The 23,111-nt window shown below is 42.1% G+C and overlaps 1 protein-coding gene across 1 annotated transcript; it reads left to right on the top strand.

The window, feature by feature from the left end:
* The first annotated feature begins 5,504 nt into the window (after positions 1–5,504).
* On the top strand, positions 5,505–17,534 carry OCIAD2 (OCIA domain containing 2). The gene is made up of 8 exons (XM_026033564.1): positions 5,505–5,591; positions 6,094–6,288; positions 8,443–8,536; positions 11,286–11,339; positions 13,524–13,571; positions 14,659–14,764; positions 15,180–15,267; positions 17,292–17,534. The coding sequence occupies exons 2-7, from the start codon at positions 6,229–6,231 to the stop codon at positions 15,259–15,261; spliced, it is 444 nt and encodes a 147-aa protein (XP_025889349.1). The 5' UTR covers positions 5,505–5,591; positions 6,094–6,228; the 3' UTR covers positions 15,262–15,267; positions 17,292–17,534.
* The last annotated feature ends 5,577 nt before the right edge of the window (positions 17,535–23,111 follow it).

The raw sequence follows: 23,111 nt of genomic DNA, 5'->3' as shown, positions 1-23,111 counted from the left end.
GGCCCCGGCGCGCGGCCGCCTCCCCGCGGCCGCCCCGCGCCCCTTCCCTCGGAGGGCGACGGGGCTTTTGCAGCTTTTGGAGGTCACTGGGGTTTTTTTTACACTTTTTAAAGCAGTCAGTCAGTCACTGTGCTTACCTGTCACTTATATTGTCATGCTATATGATCAGATAAATAGTGTAGTGCCTCAGAAGGGGCAGTGCCGTGCTGATGCACCGTAACGTGCCCTTTGGATACGTGTGGCAGGAACGGCAGAGTAATGGTCATGAACTAGAGAGCATGGTGGGATGAAGACTGTACTGACAGCACAATAAGCTGGTGTCAAATCACTGAAACAAAAGCACGGACCTCACCAGACATCACACAATGTTCACCGTTATGTCACCGTTATCCATACAACTCTGCCACACTTGCTTTGCCACCATTTTTTGTCGTCTCAATTAACCTTACTTTTCACTTCAAGCTTATCTAGGGGAAAAAAAATCATAATAAAGTTAGAATGATCTATTTATCAGGATCTATTCATCTACCCTGCAGTCCAATGAGGCTTGACTAACCATAAAATTTCCTTCAAATTTTGGTTAATGCTTTGAAAACATGCTGATATTTCAAACATCCACAAAAGAACTTAAATATTTTGATAGAAAAAAAAAAAACCTCTCTAGGGAAAGAGAAGGGATGACAACAGAGATGTAATGACTTTCTTTCCTCCAAGTTCTATGTGACCTACTGAAAGGAAAGTCATCCCAGAAATGCCACCGAGTACTGCAGGTTAAGGATTATGTGCATAATGAAACCATTTCATCCCGCTGTGGCATGGCACACATGAAACACAGACATCCAGATCTGTAGCCTGAGTAAATGAGATGCACTGATTCCCAGAACACGRCTGTTTTTGTGTAGCGAAAGCGTGGCAAGAGTATCATGCTCACAGGACATATGCTCATGCAAAGTATCTGACACAATTTTGCAGTACATTTTGTAATCACAGTATCTTGTTCCATGTTCTACAGGTGGAGTTCCTGTAAAACTAGACAGGACTGGAATCAACAAGTTGACAACATGCTGTTTGTCTGCTTTCCACTAAACTCATTGAAAATAATGCAACATGTGACGAATTTAGGCATTTTATTCTATTTTCTCTGAGATTCTTAGTAACTGCTAGATTTGGCTTCAAACCTAACATGAAGTTATGTTCTAGTTATGCCTATGGAATTGGCAAGCAGAACACTTCTGAGCATAAGAAGGAGTTTTCACGTGTGATGTTCTTTCAAGTAAAAACAGCATAAACACAAGATCTTAATACTTACAAGTGATTTGATTACATACATATGAATAGGAATGCCTTTCACTATTTATTTATTTTGCCAAATAATGTGCCAAATTTTGAAAAAAAAAGTACCAAGTGTGTAGCTGATAATACAATAGCATTTCACTTACATAGAAATCCGTTGATGTTCTACCAGCAAAACCAATATAGTGTTGGTAGATGTTCTACCAGCAAACCAATTTGCTGGTAGCAAAAACTGCTATAGTGAGATTTTCTGGTCACTACAAAGGTGGAGGAAGTTGCTCTCAATATTGTCCATGTGCCTTAACGGGTATAATTAAGAAGCAGGGGAAAATGCCAGAGAAGTGGAGAAAAATGGCATAAAAGTAGATATAAATGAATTCCAAAAACATGACTGCAAAAGCTGGAGTGGCTGAGCTTACATTTACTGGCTGGGCGCTTGTCACGGTCATGGTAGAAGCACAGAGACTTGCAGGTCATTAGGTACCTACTCTGTTTGCACAACAGTCTTAAATTTCTTAATCATTACCTTTACCACTACTCGGCAAAACTACATATACATATTCATACTCATAAACATTAAATAGATTTGATGGTTGCTTTCTCAAGGTTACGGTATGCTGCTTACAAAATACTGTAGCCTAGGCTGAGATGGGGCTTATTTCCATCTCCTGGAAATTAGCCCTACAAGGCAGGACTAACAAATACTGCAACTCTCACCAAAGACTTTTCTCAGTAAAATAAACTGTGGCACATGACATGCTAACATTACCCCAGAGGAATTCCAGTAATGTACCCTGTGCAAGAACTCCTGATTCACTTTAATATGCATTAGAAATGTCAGGTACAAGTAAGTCTGACTATTACAGGGGCTGAGCAGCTAYAACCCCATTGAAATGCAGGTCTTTACTGTAGAGAAGAAATTATGCATACAGCCTTGCAGCCTAAAAGAATAGAAAACTCGGTGGAAGTTTCACTGACTTCTTCACAGTGGGAAGTGAAAATCTTAAACCTGGTAGAGAGCAGCCATTCATCTCAACTGAAAGACTGACCAGATATAGAACATATCCGGGAATCAGATAATAAACCAGAACATAGAAAACTATTACAAAGTTTATTGGAAATGAAGACAGAGTCTAATATTGTACTCAGAAACATGTTGACAGTTTCCGCTGTAGCAGGAAAGCTCTCTTTGAATTCATTCTTAACTCCTGTTCCCATTAGTATGAAAACAGTGCCCTACAGTGTAATTCTGAKGCAGTTTTCCATGCTCTAAATAGTTTCATATTGCTACATTTTTTTTTACCACATTGTGCTTGCATTATTCCAGGTCTTTGCTTCTCAAGGATTTTCTAACCAATTAACATTCTCTGTGTTTGCCTAAGAAATAAACAGCCATATTTCACACACTAGTTCCTCCTCTCTCCTGTGCTTTGTGCACACATGGAGTCTTTAATATACACACCGGGAAGGGTCTGTGCTTGGTGCACACAGTGAAGCTCAGGCAACCTGGCAACCCTGCAGCGTTTTCTAAAAGGTCCTTTGGACTCCTTGACCAAGCAGCCGCAGAGCCTCTGTGCCTTGCCCGGGTCTGTGCAGCCTCACATCATCCAACCTCCTCTACCCTCACAACAGAGAAGTCCACAGCTGAGCATTCAACTCCTTACTGGTTGTCTTATTTTCGRTATGTCTCGTTCTGTTCCTTGATGTGTAAGGTTAGCTTTGTGCTCGGAGGCGAGAAATGGGAAAGGATCTCTCTCTTTTGGTTTGTGTTTATTATTTTGATGCAATAACATTTATTAGTTTCTGTGCACCAGCTTCTCTTCATTTTCATAGCTCTGATTTACACTAAGGTGTTGGGCTTAATGATGAGGCTAAAGACTGCTTGCAGAATATACTAAGTCAATTGTAATAACCCACTTTCCTTTCAAAGTCACATTAAAAAGAAATCTAACCTGATTTCTAATAGGCATTTTTGTACAGGAGGGCACAAGGATCCAAGAAACCACTATTTGCAGGAACACGGAGAAGAGACAGCCATTCCAGGACTCTCTTATTACAGGAGTTATAGAGAATTTTTAATTTGTTTTCACACAGCTGGCTTAAGACATCATCCTTGCTAAGCCCCATGTGAAGAGGGCATTTTGCCACAGTAAATCTCGATGGTCCCACTTGGGTGGCAGGAGACAGATGATACTCGAGGAGATGGAGCTTCATGCATCCAAGACTCCCGGAGGCTGGCAGCCTCTCCGGGCTTACAAAAATGAACCATCACCTTCTTGTCATGGTTACCATGAAACAGAGATGCTGAGGTCATGAAAAACAGGGCAGTGTAGCAGGCAGGTCTTACTAGCTTTTTTATTTCAAGATAAACATTAGAAGCACTTGTTGATGATGGGTTTCTCAATTTCTGTTTACTTCTTGCTGATGCTGACATTGAAGTATATTTATTATGTCAGTATCATAGTATCCACAATCAAATTTTTATTCTTAAGTAATAAAAAACAAACACATTTATTTTTAAAGGACAAAATTCAATTATTTTCCCACCAACTATTTTGCTTCCAATTCACTGGTGCTTTTATTCTCTGGCAGATTTCCAAGCCATTCTCCAGACATTGGAAGAAGCTGAACGGATGCATCACACAGCACTGTGCTAGATGGCTGCTAACTTCTTCTTAACAAGCACCACTTTTAAAATAACATTCTGCATTTCGTTTGGGAAATTTAAGTCCCCAGAARGAATCCTGTTAGCAAGTTTATGTGGTTTCTTTCTTTCTGTTTCCAGGAGCAGCCTGTAATGGCCCCGCAATGGCCGCAAGATGGCGGCGCAGCCCGCGGTGCCACCGCCTCGCCCGGGGCCTCAGGCGTCGCAGCGCGTGGCGCCTCTCCTGCCAAAACCCGAGCCCTCCTTCAAAATACGGGCCTTCTTTTACAATAAACTTCAGAAGGACTATGCGATACATTGATATATCATAGTGAGGCTTCCCTTCTCCTTCACAAAGGAGCCTCTCTGCAGGGCTGAACTTGTTGTAATAGTTATTTTACCAGCAGCTCCTGCCCTGGGGCAAAAGCTCTGCACATAGTGAAATGTGTGTACTGGTAATGCTGGTAAGTGCTGGGTTTGCCTTCACCTTCCTCCCTAAGTAACCTCAGAAGTTTCAGTGTGGCCACCCTTACAATTTGGAAGGAGGATTCTTAAACTGAAAATAAATGATATAAAAGTGGCAGTTCTCCCAGCCTAAGACCAAAAAACAACAACAGCAAAACAACAATAATAAAAAGCCTATTTCCTGCATGCTGCTTCCTTATCAACTAGTTGAATAAAAAATGTGAAATCTCTCAGGAGTCCTTTGTTATCTGTTTCTTCTATAAATGACTCCCATAGAAGTTCTTACAGAATAGAAAAACTAATGGCTCAAATAGCTGATCCTTACAGATCACACTGATTTAATAGGGTTTAAATATTTCAATTGGATAAAAGTATTACATAGCAGAKGAATTCTTCCCAGGCACAAGCCAACTAAGAGTACATACAATTAATTGTTATATAGTTAGTTACTATATATAACTATATGTAACTATATATAGTTACATAGTTAGAGCCAGAAAATGATAATTTTGATGATTATAAATCAATGATAATCACAGAATCATAGAATGGTTGAGGTTAGGAGRGACCAACCCCCCTGCTCTAACAGAGAATAATATTATATTCAAAATAAGAAAAAAAAAGACAAATGGTCTTTTTTGTTTGGTTGGTTTGGTTTGGTTTTTTCCAATGGGTTGATGCAAATAAAGTTATTTTTCTGCAGTGGTGATTTTCTATCTTTCCAAAGCACCAAAATACCAGGACACTCTTAACTTCCTCAGTTAGGAGGCACTATGTGTGCTAAATACTAATAATTCATTTCAATAATATTTTGATGACCTGAGCCCTGTCCCTTTTCCTTACTCTTGCCAGTAGCACTTTCATCTTAAGCGGGAAGAGTACTGGGGATTTACTGAAAAGTCTTCTTATTTGGAGGACTCTTAACTGTGTTGAAGTGGGAATGTATCTGAATGTCTTGCGAAGGCAATACAGGAAATTAATGGCAAGCTGAAAGTTGTCATAACAACTTCACCTCAAATAGTCTTTTGTACTGTTTWTTTCCCCAATGACTCAGCTTTTTTATCCTTAGAAAAAAAAATGCGGCACTTAACTGCTGCAGCAGTTAGAAATTCTATCAGTCAGTAGTAGATCTAGTCCAGTGACACGTTTTATATAACTCTCTGCACAGGCTTGAACAGGTCTTGAGCAGGTAAGAATATGAGGATTTAGCACCTTTGATTGACATAGACCTCTTTAAAGTGTTATATTTTTCTAAAGCTCTTTGGAATCTGTTTCTCTTGGATGCTTTTAAAATCATAATAGTAACTGTACTGTGTTTGTGGAAGACACAGATTTGATTTATGATAGGTTTACATTTCTGGTCCCATAGAATCAAAGCTGACTCTGGGAATGAGGGTGGAACTAATGCAGCGCATAGCGATTTTGCACAATGCACTAAAGAGGCTGAATCACCTTCACTATAGTCACAACTGGGAAGGTTTGAGATGACTTGCTTTGATTTATTTTCATTTCTCTGTGGCTGAAAGCTTTATCATGATCCAGCATATTATTTTATTTTCCTGCTTGAATTAGGCTCCATGCATCTCCATATTGCTCATGAATGATACACTATGCTCTAAACTATGCATAATGAAGTGCTTTGAATGTTATCTGCTGCAAAAACCTTTCAATGTGGGTGTTACCATTCCTAGGTAAATATTGAACTTCATATAAGAACTGGATACTTCGGCTTTTTACCTTTGTACCTAGCAGAAAGAAGCATACAACACGCCACTCCTGCTGGCCAAGACTGCTAACAAAGAAGGAGGACAAGGGAGACAGAGGCAATGTCTTCTGAAATAACCCCAGAGAAAAATCAAGCAGCCCCACTAAAGCAAGTTGGATGGGTAAGTTGGGTTGCCTTTCTTCTTTTTGATGCTATTGTTAAGAATTAACTAGGACTTTGCATTCTCATTCTTGCTGAAGAGATCAACATATCTGTTAACTTAGGCACATAAACACRGAGAAGAAAAGGCTGTCTCTTACTCCTGCTTGTTCACTGCACTCAGAGGGCTGGGAACTTTCGATTCTCAGGCCCCTAGGAGTGGTCTGTAATTTATGCCAAATGGGAATGTTTCAGAGGTGTTTTGAACTAGTTAAGGACTGGTTAAGACCTAGTTAAACAGAGTATAGCCCTAGTTTAGTATAGCCTGTCCCACTGTGGGACACTGTGAGGTGTGTGTGTTCAAAAGCAGCGAGGGGAACTGTAGCTGCACCAGAATATGTCTCAGTCCTTTACAGAAGCTGAACATTCTCCTCTGCTGAAAAAATCAGCTAGCTGCAGGGAATAGATTTTTCTGCTTTATACTGTGAGCACATGCTAATTCCCTAAACCAAAGGGAATTTTGATGTGGTATGGCCATGGGGATAACCACCCACTGTCAGCAGCCAACGTGGGCTGATCATTTGAGGGATGGGGTGTCCATGAGGGAGGCAGGGGCAGTGGTTGACAGGGACACAGTCCCACAGTGCCCAAAAGAGAGAAGGAGAACAGGTCCAGTGATGTTGGTTGACTCTGGTAACAATTCAGTGTTAGCAATGGGGCAGGTCTGAGGGAAAGGCAGCAAGTCAGGGTGGCTCATTGTGTCAAAAGGAAGGTGCAGTCTCACCTACAACACAGTTCAGGCAAAGTCCTGAGATTAAATACAGCTTCCTGAGCCGAACAGCAGCAATCTGGGGCAAAGCTTCTGCCMGCTCTTTCTCCCAGGTTAGCTGCTGTCACTGAAGACAACTGAAGGTTACACAACTGTGCTTAGAACTGACCTTGAGCAGAAGCAGCTGAACTTCTGCCGGSTTTCTTGTGGAGGATAAGAGGTTGCAGAGCCTGTTTGTGCACTTGGGACCCCGGCATTCATTTAGTTATCTTTCTCTTAGCCAGTTCAGGYTGTTTTGTATTTGCTGTATGAGCAAAATTCATGTTCTGCCTCATGACCCTGCTGTGAAACTAGTTTGGRGTCAGTTCTTACCAAAGCAGTGCAACCATTAACTTGCATAACCTTAGAGTGAAATGTGTGATTGCAGCCAATAAATGCATTTCGTTATTATAGCTGCAAAATCATGCTCTTAGATTAATGTCCTCTTTTCCCAAAGTACTGTTTGTTCTCTGAAGTCCTTTTTTTTTTTTTTTTTACTTTCAAGAACAGTTAAGTTTGTAAATGCTGCAGTTCTACAGAAAAGCACTGAAATTTCAACTATTTTTGACTCATGATAATGGCTGCTGCAGATAAATGGGAGGAAAATTTTTGGAGTAAGAATTATTCTGCTTATTTAAATAACCAAATGATATATACATKCCAAACTGATCACCTCTTATAGAAAATAACAACTGATAACCAAATATCCATACTGTGGATACTAGAATATGTGAGAGAATAGTGATACTTTTTTTTTCTTCCACTCAAAGCAAAAGGAAAAAACAACTACCATAAACCTAAAAGAAACTTGTTGGCAAACTAATTGTTACAAAAATTAAGCCAGTCTGTTTGAGTACAGTGAATGACATGAGTATATACAAACTGCATAGAGAAAAAAAAATAGCCCAAAGGAGTCTGACAGAGCTTATGTTGATCCTTTTTTGAATACTTTCAAAATCTACTTTTACTGAACTTCATTTAGCTTCTGTACTGGACAGAATTTAGTCTGTATAAGCTCCCACACTGCCCTTGTTCCTTATTATTTCTGTTCCAGAAGCTGATATAAGTCAGGAGAATAAAGTGTTTGAGAGGAATATGGGAATATACTTCAGAGGTGAACTAACAACTGAACTATTTTGGAAAGTATAGGCCAATAGGGTGAATAACTTAATTTTAAATCTGTGTAATTTTTTTTCTTTATTAGGTTATCAAGTATTTTATCACACTGCCAAAAAAACTAACTTTTGATTGTTTAGATTTTTTTTGCATTGCACTTTGTGTTTAAAATTATTTAATTATCTTCTTACAGTGATTTTTTTTTTCTTGTGAGGTGGAATTCAGTAAACTAACCCAGGATTATCATTTCAGCCAATGTTTTATTGTCCCATCTCACAAACTCATGATAATGCAGAAATTGCGAGAATCCGTGAAGAATGCAGAAGGGAAAGTTTCTGGTACAGAGGTGAGTAAGCCAAACTTGTCCTTATCTCAGTGAGAATGATTGCTTGATGTGTTTATGCAAAACTGGTGGAAAAATGCCTTGTTATTTATTATAATATTTTTTTTCTTTTGCAATATCATTGTGGGTTAATTCTGTCACCSAAGTTTAAATTGAGTAGTGTACAAGTATAAAATTGACTTATTTTTGTAATCATTTTAAGTAAAAGTAACTGAATTTAGCTTTTGCTAGTTTACTATGAAATTGTATTGATAAATTTAGAATTGACATTCTTTTCCTCAAGTCAGTTATTAAACCAATTGTAGGAATATTTAATTATTCTTGCCTTATGAATGTATTCAAGAAGTGAGCAGGTCAGTGTTGACTCTGGAGAATAAGAACTATAACAACTATAACCGAGAAATATCAAGCTAGCAGGGTGGCAAGCCTAAGGGCTTGAATTCACAAAAGGAATTTCAGTGCTGTAGTTAGTATTTAGTATTTAGCCATTACTGGCAAAAAAAAAAAAAAAAAACCCAACTGCTGCTGGAGAGGATTGTAATTATAATTGTCCAAATCTTGTAAGCACTGAACTGATATGCTTAAAATGGGTGTTCCCCTGCCTATTTTACATGTGCCATCTAATATGGTTAGAACCTGTTCAGCAGTCCATAAGGCACAATTAATGCCACATAAAGACCCATGGGGACCCTTTCTCATTTCTTTGTCCAGTTGCCTCTTGGTTAAAGAGGTAAGAGTTAGGAGAATCCTAGTTTTGAGTCATTCCAAGCACAAAAGCAGCTGTAGCTACATTTTCTAYTCTCTGAGAGCCACAGCCAGCCATCAAATTGTGAAGTGTTTGTTGATTTTTTCAGTCCTTTGTATTTAGATTGTTTCACTCRTATATAAATTGGAGCTGGGACTGGTACTCCTGAGCGTGACCGAGTCACTGCACTTTGCAGTCATGCTACTGTTTCAGCTTTCCAGCTCAGTATTGTCACAGAATCACAGAATCCTGGAGGCTGACAGGWCTTCTGGAGATCTAGTCCAAACCCTCTGCTGAGGCCAGTCAGCTAGAGCAGGTCCACGCAAGTGAATGTCTGCAACCTCCACAACCTCTCTAGGCTACCTGTTCCAGTATCTGACCACGCTCACATTTTTTTAAAGTGTTCTTTTATTGAGTGTATATGTATTGTTKTTCTTTTCTCTTGTACTTAAGTGGAATATTTTGTATTTAAGTTTTGTGCCTAATGTTTTCTATCTTTCTGGGAAAAAAAAAAATCTCTTTTTTTTTTTTTTATTGTTCCTCATCAATTTTTTTATATACATTCCTAAGATTCCCTCCTATGCCTTTTCTTGTCTAGGCCAGCCAGACTCAGTCCTTTCCAACTCTCTTTTTATGAGATGCTCCARTCCTTTAATTATCTTTGTGGCCCTTCACTGCAGTCACTCCAGTAGGTCCAGCAAGATTTCATCATAGTTTCTTGTGTACAAAAAGTGCCTGCAATGAGAAGAAACAAGAGAACCCTCTCCATAGAATAACTCTCCATAGAATAACTTTTTTCCAGGGAAGATGAGATGAGTTGCTCAGTGCAGGCCAAMCAGGACTTTTTCTCAAATCTGCAATAGTCCCTTGCAGGAGAAAAGGGCCCTGAGGCAGAACAGRCATTCTTGCATTCTCCCAACTTCACTGTTTGTGTACTTCTAAAGAAAGCATTGGCCCCTTCCTGGTATTTGAAAGAAGAATTTACGCATCTTCTGGCAAGACAACACATGATTTTAAGTCTAAAATACAGATGGTTTGYATGATGCATTTCCATCTGTCTAGATAGTGACTTTCCAGCTCAGCAGTGGGCTTCTTCAGSTTGATTCTTAGACTCCAGTGCTACCCATACAGTGACTGAGGAGCATGACTACCCACCTTGGGTTTGTGAGATTTATTTGTTGTCAAGGCAACTAAAAGAATAGATATTCAGTGTTTTAGTGTCTGATTTTTCAGTTCATTGCATTTTTTTAATACAAAATGCACATTTTCTGAAGGGAGAAATCTGAAATGGGTTTCAGCATTTAGCTGGAGCTCCTGCCATTACCGGCTTTACAGTATCAAAGGGATATATTAAAATGCTGGGAGCTATTGCTTATRTAATGTGTTAGCTCTGGATGCTACAACATCTGGAGGCCCAATGTGAACATATCCTTGCTTTTTGAAGAATCACAGAATTACAGAATCASAGAATGGTTGAGGTTGGAAGGGACTTTTAGAGATCATSCAGTCCAACCCCCCTGCACACACAGGGTCACCTAGAGCAYGTGGCACAGGGCTGTGTCCAGGTGGGTTTTGAAGATCTCCAAAGGAGACGACTCCAGGAGACTCCACAACCTCTTTGGGCAGCCTGTTCCAGGGCTCTGTCACCCTCACTGTCAAAAAGTGCTTTCTCAAGTTCCTGTGGAACTTTTRGTGCCTCAGCTTGTGGCCGTTTCCTCTAGTCCCGTCAGTGGCCACCACTGAAAAGAGGCCGGYCCCTCCTCCTCACTGCCTCCCTTGAGGTATTTATACACGCTGATCAGGTCCCCCCTCAGCCTCCTCTTCTCCAGGCTGAACAGGCCCAGCTCTCTCAGCCTTAAGAGATTGTATTCTGAATGAACAGATGTAATAGGTGACAAAGTTACTCAATGTTGGTTTTACAGAGATATTAAAAAGAATAATGTATTTATTGAATAAATAACTAATTTTGTCTGATAGCAAAGATTTTAATTCTTCTTATTTTTACAGCTCTTCCTTTGTCTCTTGGGAGCATGCTTGTCACCCAGAGCCTAGTCTCGAAAGGTAAATAGAAAATATATGTACAATTATTTTTACATGGGCCTACATTATGAAATTGAGATTCTATAATTACTCCAGAAATGCAGATTTCCCTAAAGGGAAATTGGTATTTTTCTTACTCCTTATAGTTAAAATGATTTGATCATTATCTATCATGCATTGTCACTTTCATCCTTTTGGGGAAAAAAAAAAAAAAGAATTAAAAAAAGACTCAATGAATTCAAAGGCTAATGACCAGATCTGTCACTGTGACCATGTGTACTCAAGTGTCTTCACAGGGGCTGTCTGGTGGGCAAAGCATCCTTAAATCTAAGCAGGGGCATCAGGGTCTGGTACTGTAGCTTTAAATGCTGTTTTATTTGGAAAATGCTGGCAACATTTTTACAGTGACCACATATMAATGTGAATGCAGCTTTGGTGCAAAGGGACAAGGAATACTGCCAAAATGGGAAGAGAGGGAGCTTTATATAGAGATGACTTGTGCTCTGCAGGGTAAGACAAAAGAGAATTGTGCTCTGTTTTTGTAGTGAGTGAGCCTGGGTCTCCTCAGCACACCTCAAGTTTCCCTTCTGGGGATCTTGGTTGATAATAGGGCTGAATTTAATATGTTGGGTAATATGTGAGGAGAATTACCCTGCAAAGTGCTAAAATGGGTGCACCTCACAGAAGTAAATAAGCCAGAATCCTTTAGCTTACACCAGCCCCTGATTACCTCATGGGAAGGGGGGAAGGAAGAAAAATCTTAGTGCCTGGAGGAAGAAGAAGTGGAGAATCCAGGCAGTAAAAGCAATGGGTGCCAGGAGGCAGTGACTGAAGGAGGTAGGAAGGGCCCGGCCTTTTTTCACTTTATGGGGTTGCTTTGCCACAGGTGCTATTACTGTTTCCCTCCTGCTCATGTTTTCTCTTTAACCGGGATGAACAGGACTTGAGCAGGAAACATAAGAGCTGCACCGCTCTGCAAGGGGCTGTTGTGGCTTCCCTATTGCCTCTTAACCTAAGAGCCTGTAGGCAAATGGGAAAGGTGGGGGAGGGAACAAGGTTGGAAACTGTGACAGGGAAGTGAAGGGATTACACATGTTTGAAAAGCAGCCAGTAGTGCTGGGAAGGGCTCTGGGTTTTTCTCAGGAGCTAATATGCCACCCTCTGGCACTGGATACTCCTCTCAGTTTCTCCACATTGTACTGAGACATTTCTGATCATCTGTGACATAGCAAATGCCCATTCCAACRATCATTATTGTGCCTTCACAACTGCAAATGTTATTTCTTTCCACCCACCAAGACCAAACTTAAAATACAGAGGTTTTGCATAGCTGGCTGTGGGCAAAGCCTTTGCCCTTAGCCCCGAATAAGCACCGCTCCAACCGGAGCACGTGGCCCTCTGGCAGGCGCTGCCCCTGGGAGGAGCYGCAGCCTCTGAGCCTCCAGCCTCCACCTGCTGTGGACACTGCAGCACGGCCTCCGCTTGGCCTCTGCTGGCCAGGCTCTGCACCCCCAGGGCAGACAAGTGCTCCTAGGGGCAGGGTGGCTCTGGCTGCTCRAGGTCTAATGTGGGGAATGTGGGTTTTGGAGGGAAAGGCAAAGGGCATCTTCCATTTTCTTATTACAGTATTCTGTATTCTCCTCTTAAGGTCCAAAGTATCAGTACAACTATGATTGGTCTGATCTCTCCTTTCCAGAGAAGGGGACTAGATATCTCTAATAAACATTAACACTGCTCTGGTCTATGGCTGCAGAAAGCTGCTGAAGAACAGGCTGGGTTAACTTCTCTTAGCACAAGGAACAAGACAYCAAAGAAGAGATTCCAGTTCCTATCACATTTGCAAGGCTTGTCTGTGGTGGGACATGACCCATCTCCTCTCCTCCCGTGCTGCACATGTCACCATGGGGAGCCAGCCAGGCTGCTGTCAGGTGATTTGCACATTGAGCCACTACCCCGTGGGCTGAATGCTGTGCAGTCCAGAGGTTTCTCCTCGTGTCACTTAGGTCTGCAGTAAGAGCTAGTGAAATGTGTCCTGATGTTCCTAAATCTAGATAAGAGGACTTCAGARTTTTTGTGTCTTTTCTTCTTCACTTTCAGAAGTGCAAAACTTCCTAGGAAAAATCCCATCTCTGGTTTTGAGTGCTGGTGGGTTTTTTTTTTTTTTTCCAAGTGAATAAGCATTCTAACTATTTCATTTTATTGCAGGCATTTTCTCAGCAAACCCAAGGCTTGGGTCGTTACCTAAGATGACAAGTAAGTTGGACCTATTCTAAAATAAAAKGAAAGTTATCTACTAGCAATCTGCAAAGCTCAAATAACTGTGCTTTCTTGTGAACAGCAGAGGTATCTCTCTGGATATCTTTTCAAATTCTTCCTTTTTTGGATTTTATGACATGTTACCACAGTGACTTACRAAAGCAGAATTCTGCTGTGTATAAAAATAAATGTATTCATTTAGAAAAAAATGTAAACTTTTCCTGTAGCAGTTTATATTTATTTGATCTATCCTCTCAAAATGGCAAAAACTCAAATCTCATCTTTGTTTAATAAACAACATTAACCTCATCCATGTTTCATGCTTAGCAGATGACACAGCTAGTGTATTAAGGACCTCTGGTGGTACAATGTGTAAAATAATATGTTCCTTTCATACGCTTATTTTGCTCATCTTAGCTGGCTATTTTAGGCTGGGGTTGCTAAAGAAAATGAGAACAAAATACAAACGGTATCATATAATCACACTGCTATTAAATGCTGAAAAAAACAAAGTTTGTGTCCATCTGAGAATGGTTTGGTTCAAGAGAAAAATGAGGATACTTAAGTATCCGTATTCTTGTTTGGATTCTGTAATGAGTGAAAGCCTCAGTGAGATAGTGTGGAAGGCTGAAGTTCCAGCTTCTTGGAAATCCTGGGAAGCTAGGATTGGAAAGGTGGTCCTCAGAAATACCACAATGTATATAAAAGGGCGAGGGATGTAAGTGCTGGTGTTGTGCTTGAATTTCACCTTGGGCTGTCTTCGCAATCTTGTCTTCTGAACCTGGAATCTTGTAATTCCAGTTGAATCCAATACCCTTTTCCTGTCCATGTGGTTTTGGACTGGTTGCTCTGTTTCCTGACAGGTAGCTGGACTTCAATTATAACTGAAATAAAGCCTACAATACACTGTAACTCTACATGTGTTCGTGAAGGATTTAGAGAAGACATATAGTTCATTAGAAGACATATAGTTCATTAGAAGTCATGTAGTTCATTAAAAGATCAACTAAGATTAAAGAGGAGCCAGTTAAGCCTCCTCATTTAAGTTCATATAGTAACAATACCTTGTGATCTGTCTTTACAGTTGCCGGCATCTTAGGTTTTGCCATTGGAAAGATGTCATACATAGGAGAATGCCAGAAAAAGTTCCAGAAAATTGGTATTGCACCRTGTGGCCCATCACAGAAAAGGTTTGTCCTTATTTAGCTCACTAATCCTAAATTAAAATAGTTTTGAAAGTAGAGTAGTAATAATGCAGCAAAATCTGGTATTTAAATTCAGTGTTGAGGTCCTGAGCTACTATTCTTCGGTCCTTAAGTTACATATAACAGTATTAGAAATTACCACATATTCTTTAGAAAGAACAAATTAAGTTGAGTGTAATGCATGTTATTAAGAAATCTATAGTTTGGATAAAAATATTTTATTTTTTATYTATGTTGGAACAACATTTACTGGTTCTGCTTTCATCTAACATTGTGTCTCTCAAGTGGCTCCTGATCTTTGTCCCTTGGCCCTTTGGGTCTTCCTTTGTAGCATACATCAGGTCACATACCCTGCAGTTGTCCTCTCCTGTGTGTACTTTATTTGTCTTCCATATTGTAGGCACTGTCATCATACTTGCAAAGAATGCGAAAAAAAAAAGGGATCAAAGGAGGAAGAGGGTCCAGTGCCTTCAACAGCGTAGTCTCAGGTAGGCATAGTTGGCATTTAAAATGATTTTTTAATTGTTTTTCAAGTTTTTCTTGAAACCTTTGAGCAAGATATTGAAAATTATGGATTTTATTTAATTAAAATCTGAGGATTATTTGAGTAAATCTTCTCTATCTGTACTTTACTAATTAAATTTTATTTCATGTTTGTCTTTCATGTTAATTTAAAATTCCCCATTTCTGAGGAATATCTAATTTAGCTGCGGCATTCTCATTAAGAACACTGTTAATTCACATGATCAGAATTCACCAGAGTTGTTTGATGACTCGTTTGAAAACAAATATAACTCCTTTCTATTTCCCCCCCCTTTTTTTTCCTTAAGAAACAGATAGTGTTAGATGATGTTGATATTTTTAGAATACACTGACATCCTGAGATTCTCAAAGCAGAGACAGTTGGGAGTGTACATAAATAAATAAATTTATTTATTTGCAGTACTGTTATTCTTTGGCCACAGCCTTAGTGTAGGCAATATTTAAAGGGCTGCTATCCAGGAAAGACTTGGAGGTGAAAAATGGAGGAAAAAACACCCGCAGGGTGGGCAGGGACAACCCCTGTGGTCCCTTCACCCTGAAAAGGGGAAGCTGCCCTTGAGAACAAGGAGGGTTTACAGGGTTAAAGTGGAAGCAGATGGGTTTTTAAAAGGACTGCCACTCTTTGCCTGTGAAAARCAAGCCAGCAGCTGGGCTTTTTGCAGGCATTTTCACAAGTTCTGCCTGTTGTCAGCTGTCCTACATTCTCCCCAGCAAGAGGATGTGTGAGGGGGCTGCAAACAGCGTGGCTGGGGAGAGCAGAGCGCCCCGCTGAAATCCTGATGTGGGAGTTCATTGTGGCCCTGAGTGTGGCTCAGACCGGGAGCTGAACATGGGAATGTTTGAACTGGGACGCTTCGGCCTGCTTTGGGTAGGAGGTTAGAGATRCTGAAATGGTGCCTCTCTCCCTCTGAGCTGTGTCACTGTGAGCAACTGTGAGTGGCACCAAAGTCCATCCGTGGTGCTGAGCTCACCCGAGCCCTTGCGTCACGGGGCTAGTTTAGTGCCTTGCAAGGGGTACCCTCCAGTAAAGGTTTCCTCTCTGTTCAGGTACAGAGCCCAGAGCTCCTGCAAGTGAGCTGCAAGAGTAGTGGCATCGAGTCTTAATGTCCAAGTGCTGTTGTCTGGCAAGTATTTGCCAGAGCAGGAACCTGTTGAACCCTAAATCCAAGCACAGGAGACATCTCCCTTTTTGGTCCTTTCTCCCTTTAGCCTATGCAGTGAGCTGGGAGTATTTAGCTGGCACATAAGTATTAATTAGCTTTAAAATTCAAAATTGTCTCAGATATAAAGCAGTCTGGCAGCCGTAAGGAGGCAGGAATGCAGGATGCTACAGGCCCTGCTGATGGTTTTCCTCCTTCTCCAGGTCAGGTGCTCATCAAAGACTCTCCTTGCCATRTATCTTAGGCCTTGTTGCCTGCTTTTTCCCAAGGTCTGCAGAGCTTGTCCACAAACCTAGTTTGAAAACAAATGCAAGATGAATGGATTTTTGTCCAAGAAAAAGTAATTATATTTGGGTCCACATGGTATTTTAAATTTAGACAGAATCAGTTTTGACAGGCAGGTGTTTGAAATGTAGGAACATGCATATTGTAAGCACGTGTTGTTTTATGTATTGCTAAACAATGAAAGAAAAAATACTCGTACCTWCTTTAATACTTTAATCAAAACTTTTCATATTCCCTATATAGCCCAGCAGGCCTCATTCATTGTTTTTGTAGCGAGTGGCAGAGACGCTCCTGAGTGTCCTTCCCTGCTCCCGAGCTGCACGTGCTCTTGCATTGCCTAGCAGAACAGCCTCGTTAAAACCATCCTCATTCTAATGAGTCCAGGGGTATTTTTTTTATCCTCAGAGATTTTGCAGAGTTCTCAAGAAAAAAAAAAAAAAAAGGAAACTGCACATTTTATATGCAAAATAAGATGGCACTCAGCTTAATGATTTAAATAATGGGTCCTTTCATCCAATTTGCAGATGTGGTGAAGATGATAAAAATCCTATGAACAAGCTTCTTCTTACAAGACGATGTTTTATTGAGAAGAAATCAAGTCTTTGGTTTGGTGTAAATCAGCTCTTCTGGAATAGCTGCATAATGTTTTTTGAAAACACCAATTTCTTGCAATGCGCTTTCATTTTTTTCCCTTTCTCCYCTTTCTTCACAACAAGTTTTTTTCTCATTTCKGTGTAATTTAGCTCTTACTGCTGAGAAATTAAATTTGTCTATTGTACTTGGATGCTGGCAAATCTCTGTGTAGTAAGCAAGGTGCCATAAGCTGAAATGTTTGTCTTCTACATCAGAGGAACGAGTGGAAAGATGTTTAAATGACCTTGCACAGTTCAGCAGCTTTCTGGTCCCTAAACTGTGCCTGCTGCTACAGCCCGTTTTTGAGCTGGTTTCTTCTGCTCTTGCTCAGGAGTGAGGGAAGCGTAGGGCGCTGTGCTGTGTACCCAGGCCCAGAATCACACAGGCACAGCATGGTGGAGGTTGGAAGGGACCTCTAGAAATCRTCCAGCCCAAYCCCCTGCWCCAGCAGGGACAYCCAGAGCACGGGGCACAGGGYGRYATCCAGGTGGGGTTTGAAGACCTCCAGAGAAGGAGACTCCACAGCCTCCCTGGGCAGCCTGTTCCAGGGCTCTGTCACCCTCACAGGAAAGAAGTTCTTCCTCACATGGAGATGGAAYYTCCTGTGTTTCAACTTGTATCCATTGCCCCTTGTCCTGTCACTGGCCACCACTAAGAGTTTGACACCACCTTTACATCCTCCCCTCAGGTATTTAGACRTACTGATCAGATCCCCTCTCAGTATTTTCTGCTCCAGGCTAAACAGGCCCAGCTTGCTTAGTCTTTCCTCATAAGATAGATGCTCCACTCCCTTAATCATCTGGGTTGCCCTCTGCTGGACCCTCTCCAGAAGCTCCACATCCCTCTTGTYCTGGGCAGCCCARAACAGCCCCCAAAACTCCAGGTGCGGCCTCACCAGAGCTGAGGAGAGGGGCAGGATCCCCTCCCTCGCTCTGCTGGCAACATCCTCCTGATGYAGCCAGGATTCCATGGKCCTCCTTGGCCACGAGGGCACTGCTGCCWCCMAGTTAACTTGGTGCCMGGCCAAGGGGCTTGACAAGCCAAGCCTTGGCTTGACACCGCAGGGGCTGGGGAGAGAGGGCAGCGCGGGGCCCCTGTGCGCAGGGAGGCAGCACTGGAGGCTGCAGGCCCTGGAGGCACCGGCTGCCATGGAGGCAGCAGCCTCCATACCCGCCCCTGTCCTGTGCGAGAGGCAACACTCGGATTAGCTAATTGTGTTGATCCAAGTTTGGGGGTGGCTGTGATGCTGTTTAAAAAAAAAAAATTCTCAATGTTACGTGTATTAGTGCTGTATTAGTGTAGAGCAAAGAAAAAGTGAGGTAAGTYACAGGCAAACTGTTCTTCAGAAGGTCTTTAGAAGTATCTTTCTATGCTTGGGGGAATATGGCTGAATAATTTTCAAGTTCTTCAAATGCCAGAATGTACATAATACTTGTACTTGGCTTGAGTAAAAACAACATTTTTTTAAATGCATTTTTGGGAAGGTTATTATTTAGTATTGTTAAAATACTATTTCTTCTGCACTGCTTGACCAACAAAATCATTCCTGGTCAGGCGGGCAGTTGGGCAACAACTATCTAATGAGATACTAGTGATGTTGCAACATTTCTTCAACATAAAAAACATAAATAGTGTAAAATGCAAGTTAGCTCACTGTTCTAACAGCACTAACTATAAAAGGAGAGGGAAGACTAGCAATGCAGTCCGTAGCATATTGTTCAAATTCARAAAATTGGAGCTGAACAATTTTTATTGTGCTTTGACTTACAGAGGGGATGGAATTTTCCTGGTGTCTGGAGGTGCCAGGTTTTCTGGAGGTGGAATCAGACAAATGCTGGATTGTTTAGGCCTGGATGGTCTAGAGCTTAGATATATTTGTAAACCCCTTCAGATCTGGCAGGGAGATGTGTAGAAATACTCTGTAGGTCCTGGTAGAAATTTTAGAGGAACACACAAACACTTGGGGAAATAGTACTCATACTGCATGGCTCAGAAAGGTGGATTTAAATGCGTATTGATGATTTATCATCTTTAGGCAAAAGAAAGATAGGAAGAGCTGGAGAACTTTTTACCTGCCTAATGCGTTTTTCTAACCCCTCAGGATTTTTCTACTGGGGAGGATAAACTGAAAATAAGGAGAGGGCTCAGAAGTGTAAGTCAGTAGCAGCTGTGCACAGTTGAGGGGGCTRAACTATATTGACTCTTGCCGTGATCATAATGGGACAAATTGCTGAGCTGGATGCATTCTATACAAGTCACCTAAAGCGTGTTTTTTTCTTTCTAACTGGAGAGGAAGATCAATACATTGAAATTAGGGATGATTTATTTAAAAGAAAATGAGAGAGAGGGAGGTCTGAGGTGTGCAGCTGTTYCAAGTAATCTTTATTTTGGTCTGGAATAAGGGGGAGAATCTGCAGGAGGAGAAGCAGTTGAGCTTAGAAAGGATCAAGCATTGTTCATATGGTGCTAAGACTTTTCTTAGTACTTTCCTGCAATATCTTTCTGTCCCTTTGGCAGAAATATATTTAAAAAAATGGTTAAAAAAACAGATGACCTTACTGCCTATGGAACATTTATATCTCTAAATCAGAGCTTACTTCCATCACCCAGCAACTAAGGAGTTTAACTCTGTGCTTGAAGATATAACAGCTTRGATGAAGTTCATAGCCTAGAGAGAAATGGAAAAGTTACATATCGGAGCACTACAATCAAGGCAGAAAATGGAGCCTTCAGCTTCAATGAACATGAGAGCAGCAGCTTTATGAAAGCCTCAAGCCGCTTTATGTAACTGYGGGCAAAAAAGGACTGAGGTTGAAGAGGAAATATGCTGTGGCATTAACCTCAGCTGCAAAGCGCTGCTCTTCTTGGGGACTTGGCTGTTTGCAGTCACGCCACAGACATTGCATCCAGTGCAGTAAGAAAAAAAAGAGCTGTGTTTTAGAAGCGTTTCAAAGCGACTGTAAGCTAAAAACTAAGCACGCCCTTGCTACGAAGGGAGTAAGGTGGGAAGGGGGCTTGTTCTTGTTGCCTTTGGCGTTCAGGCTTTCTGAGGGCAATGGTACCTCCAAAGCAGATGCTAGAGCCTGGCATTGAAAGACCAAAACCTTTGATCTTTCAAGCGTTTCTCCTCCGAGGCGTGCACTTYGAGCACTCGGCAGCAATGCTGTCCAGGCCAGGCACACCAGCAGGCTCAGGTAGCTCGGAGCAGGAAGCAGTTTCAACCCTCCATCCYGGAGGCCCATTTTAATCCTTCCCATCCTTTGCATCAGCCACGGACTGAGATTTGCTGCTCCCGAGCCGTCCAAGCCCAGGCTTCCTTCCTGCGCCCGGGGGATTGTCCGACACGCAGGGCTTCCCAATTCACTCCAGAAACCTTCTCTGGAGGCAAACGCCTGTCCTGGGATAACTGCCCTTCCCTGCCTGGTGCCCCGACTCGAGCAGCTCGTGATGGTCGGGGTGTTGTGGTGCTCTGCGCCGAGCGCCCCTCGTCCTGGCCAGGCCTGGAGCCGTCGGTGTGCGCGGGCGGCCGCTGCTCCGTCACAGGGCCTAGGCCCCTGCCAGGGCCTTCACCCCGCGGCCCCGGCGAGGGCCACGGGCGCCTCCTTCCCGAATCCTGCGCCCAGTTCAGCTGTCACAACCGCCTTCGTCCTTCCCTGTGCCGGTCACGCCACGGCGAAGCGCCAGCTAGCCCAGCAGAGCTGGGGTCGGCACCTTCGCTCCCAATACGGCATTAAACAAAACGCATTGTGGCAGTAGATTCACACAGAAACTAATTTTAGCTTTATCACTACTATATATATATATATTTATTGCACTAGAAATGTGCATCTATTGTGGATTARAAAAAGAATAGAGAAGAATGTGTATTCTTCCATGTAAGGAATTAACATTTCTATTTTTGGAAACGGTTCATGCCAAGACTTTATATCCTGAAAATACGAGTCCCACAGCATCACCAAAGTATAAATTTAAGGCTCATTTATATCCCAAGCTGCATTGGCTTGGCTGAACTGCTGCAAACCCGAGGCARGAGGCTGGAACAGCACTGAGGCAGCTCACCCCATTCACTGCCAAACGTGATTTACTGATTTCTATAAAGCATTTAATAGGCAGGCAATGGCAGGAAAGTAAGGGTTTTATACTGTTGTGTCTCAAGCAGCAGCTCTCAGATTGCTTATTCGGCCTGCGGTGCAGAAAGCCGAGTGGCAAACACGGCTGTGAAGCAGGACGAGCCCCAAGGAGGCGACAGGACCCGGCCCCACTAACAGCACCGAGTGGAAAYTCTGCCCCCGCAGAACACACGGCAGCTCTTCCAGCCCCCAGGAAACCGGGGACAAGTCCCGATCCTCACACAGCCGTGAAATTTGAGTTTAGTCTGAAATAGTACTGGCTATTCTCCAGGCTCCCACAAATCTACTAAAGCTTTCAGCATGTACAAGTATTTTCCTTTACACTTCTCTTTCTTTGAGATGGACTCCRAACAACTCTAATAGAAACAGTCACCAGAAAAGGTCAGATCATGTTCTGTTTTGGGAGCTATAACCACCACCATTAAAGTGGGAGAAGACAAGGTCACCGGGGACAGGGATTCCTGGTGGAGCTTTACCAGCCGTTAAGAGCTGTGATGCATTTACACAAACCTCCTCCTGTGCTCAGGCAGGTAACAACCCAGTTYAGGACACTCCTCCTTTTAACTGGCCATGCAACTGCTTATTTTAAAGACTTTTTAAAAATTCATGAAAGCATTTTGATTTTTTTTAAAGCAATGTAATAGCTAAGCATTCATCCTCATTTACTAGTGTTTGAAGTGATGTGCAAGAATTAACTTTTCATGCAAATCAATTTTATTTGTGTGTGTGGGACATGAGTGGYTGGCTTTGTAATAAATATAAATAATTGAGCTGGGCCCCATTAGCTGACAGATAGGCAGGTCCATAAGGCAGCTACTCTAAGGCTTTAAAATATTTTTGTTTACTTCTTTGTCACTAAGCCAGATCTCACAATTGGAGATACAAACGGTAAGTGCARTTCTAGCTCTGATGTCTGCAGCGTGGCGAGTTAAGCTGTACTTAGGCAGCAACACAGCTGCCTTGGTAACTGAATGCCGAGACCACGCTGCGGGTCAGCTGCACACGCAGCTACAGCTAAAGCCCAAGGGTGCCAGCAGCCGGTGCCCATTCTGCTTTGTTCTTCACACAGAGCCCACACTGTTCTCAGCAACAACCACGCTCGCACCGGCCCGACGCCGCTTGAGCTCCCGGGGAGGAATCCGAGCAGCAACAAGGGCTGTAGAAGCAGTGAAGCTGCGCAGCGGGGTAGGTGCTACAGCATCAGGAGGGGCAAGAGCCCCTCTGAAACAAGGGGGATGTGTCGTGGGGAGCGCAGCCAAGAAGCCTCAGCAATCCCCGCTTTGTCCTGCAGAGGCTCAGCCCAGCCCAGGGCAATCAGGCTGCTTAGACAAAATACTGATTTTCCATATGCTGTCAAATTAACAACTCTAATCACAAAGCTCCTGCATTGAACACTTATTAGACATGTCATGTGAAGCCAGAGAATTTGACCTGATCGATTATAAACCATACATGTTCCTAAACAAGAAAAAAAAAAATAACATCCTCCCCTAAAGATACTAAGTAGATACAGCACTAGACATATTCACCTTGGGAACCTTATGTATACACTATGTAAGTTATCTTAAGCACAGAGTGCAA

This window comes from Nothoprocta perdicaria, unplaced genomic scaffold, assembly GCF_003342845.1.
Source record: "Nothoprocta perdicaria isolate Ctin4 unplaced genomic scaffold, notPer1 scaffold_13, whole genome shotgun sequence".
Lineage (NCBI taxonomy): Eukaryota > Metazoa > Chordata > Aves > Tinamiformes > Tinamidae > Nothoprocta > Nothoprocta perdicaria.
Note: the sequence above shows the minus strand (reverse complement) of the source record. Positions and strands in the feature narration are given on the sequence as shown.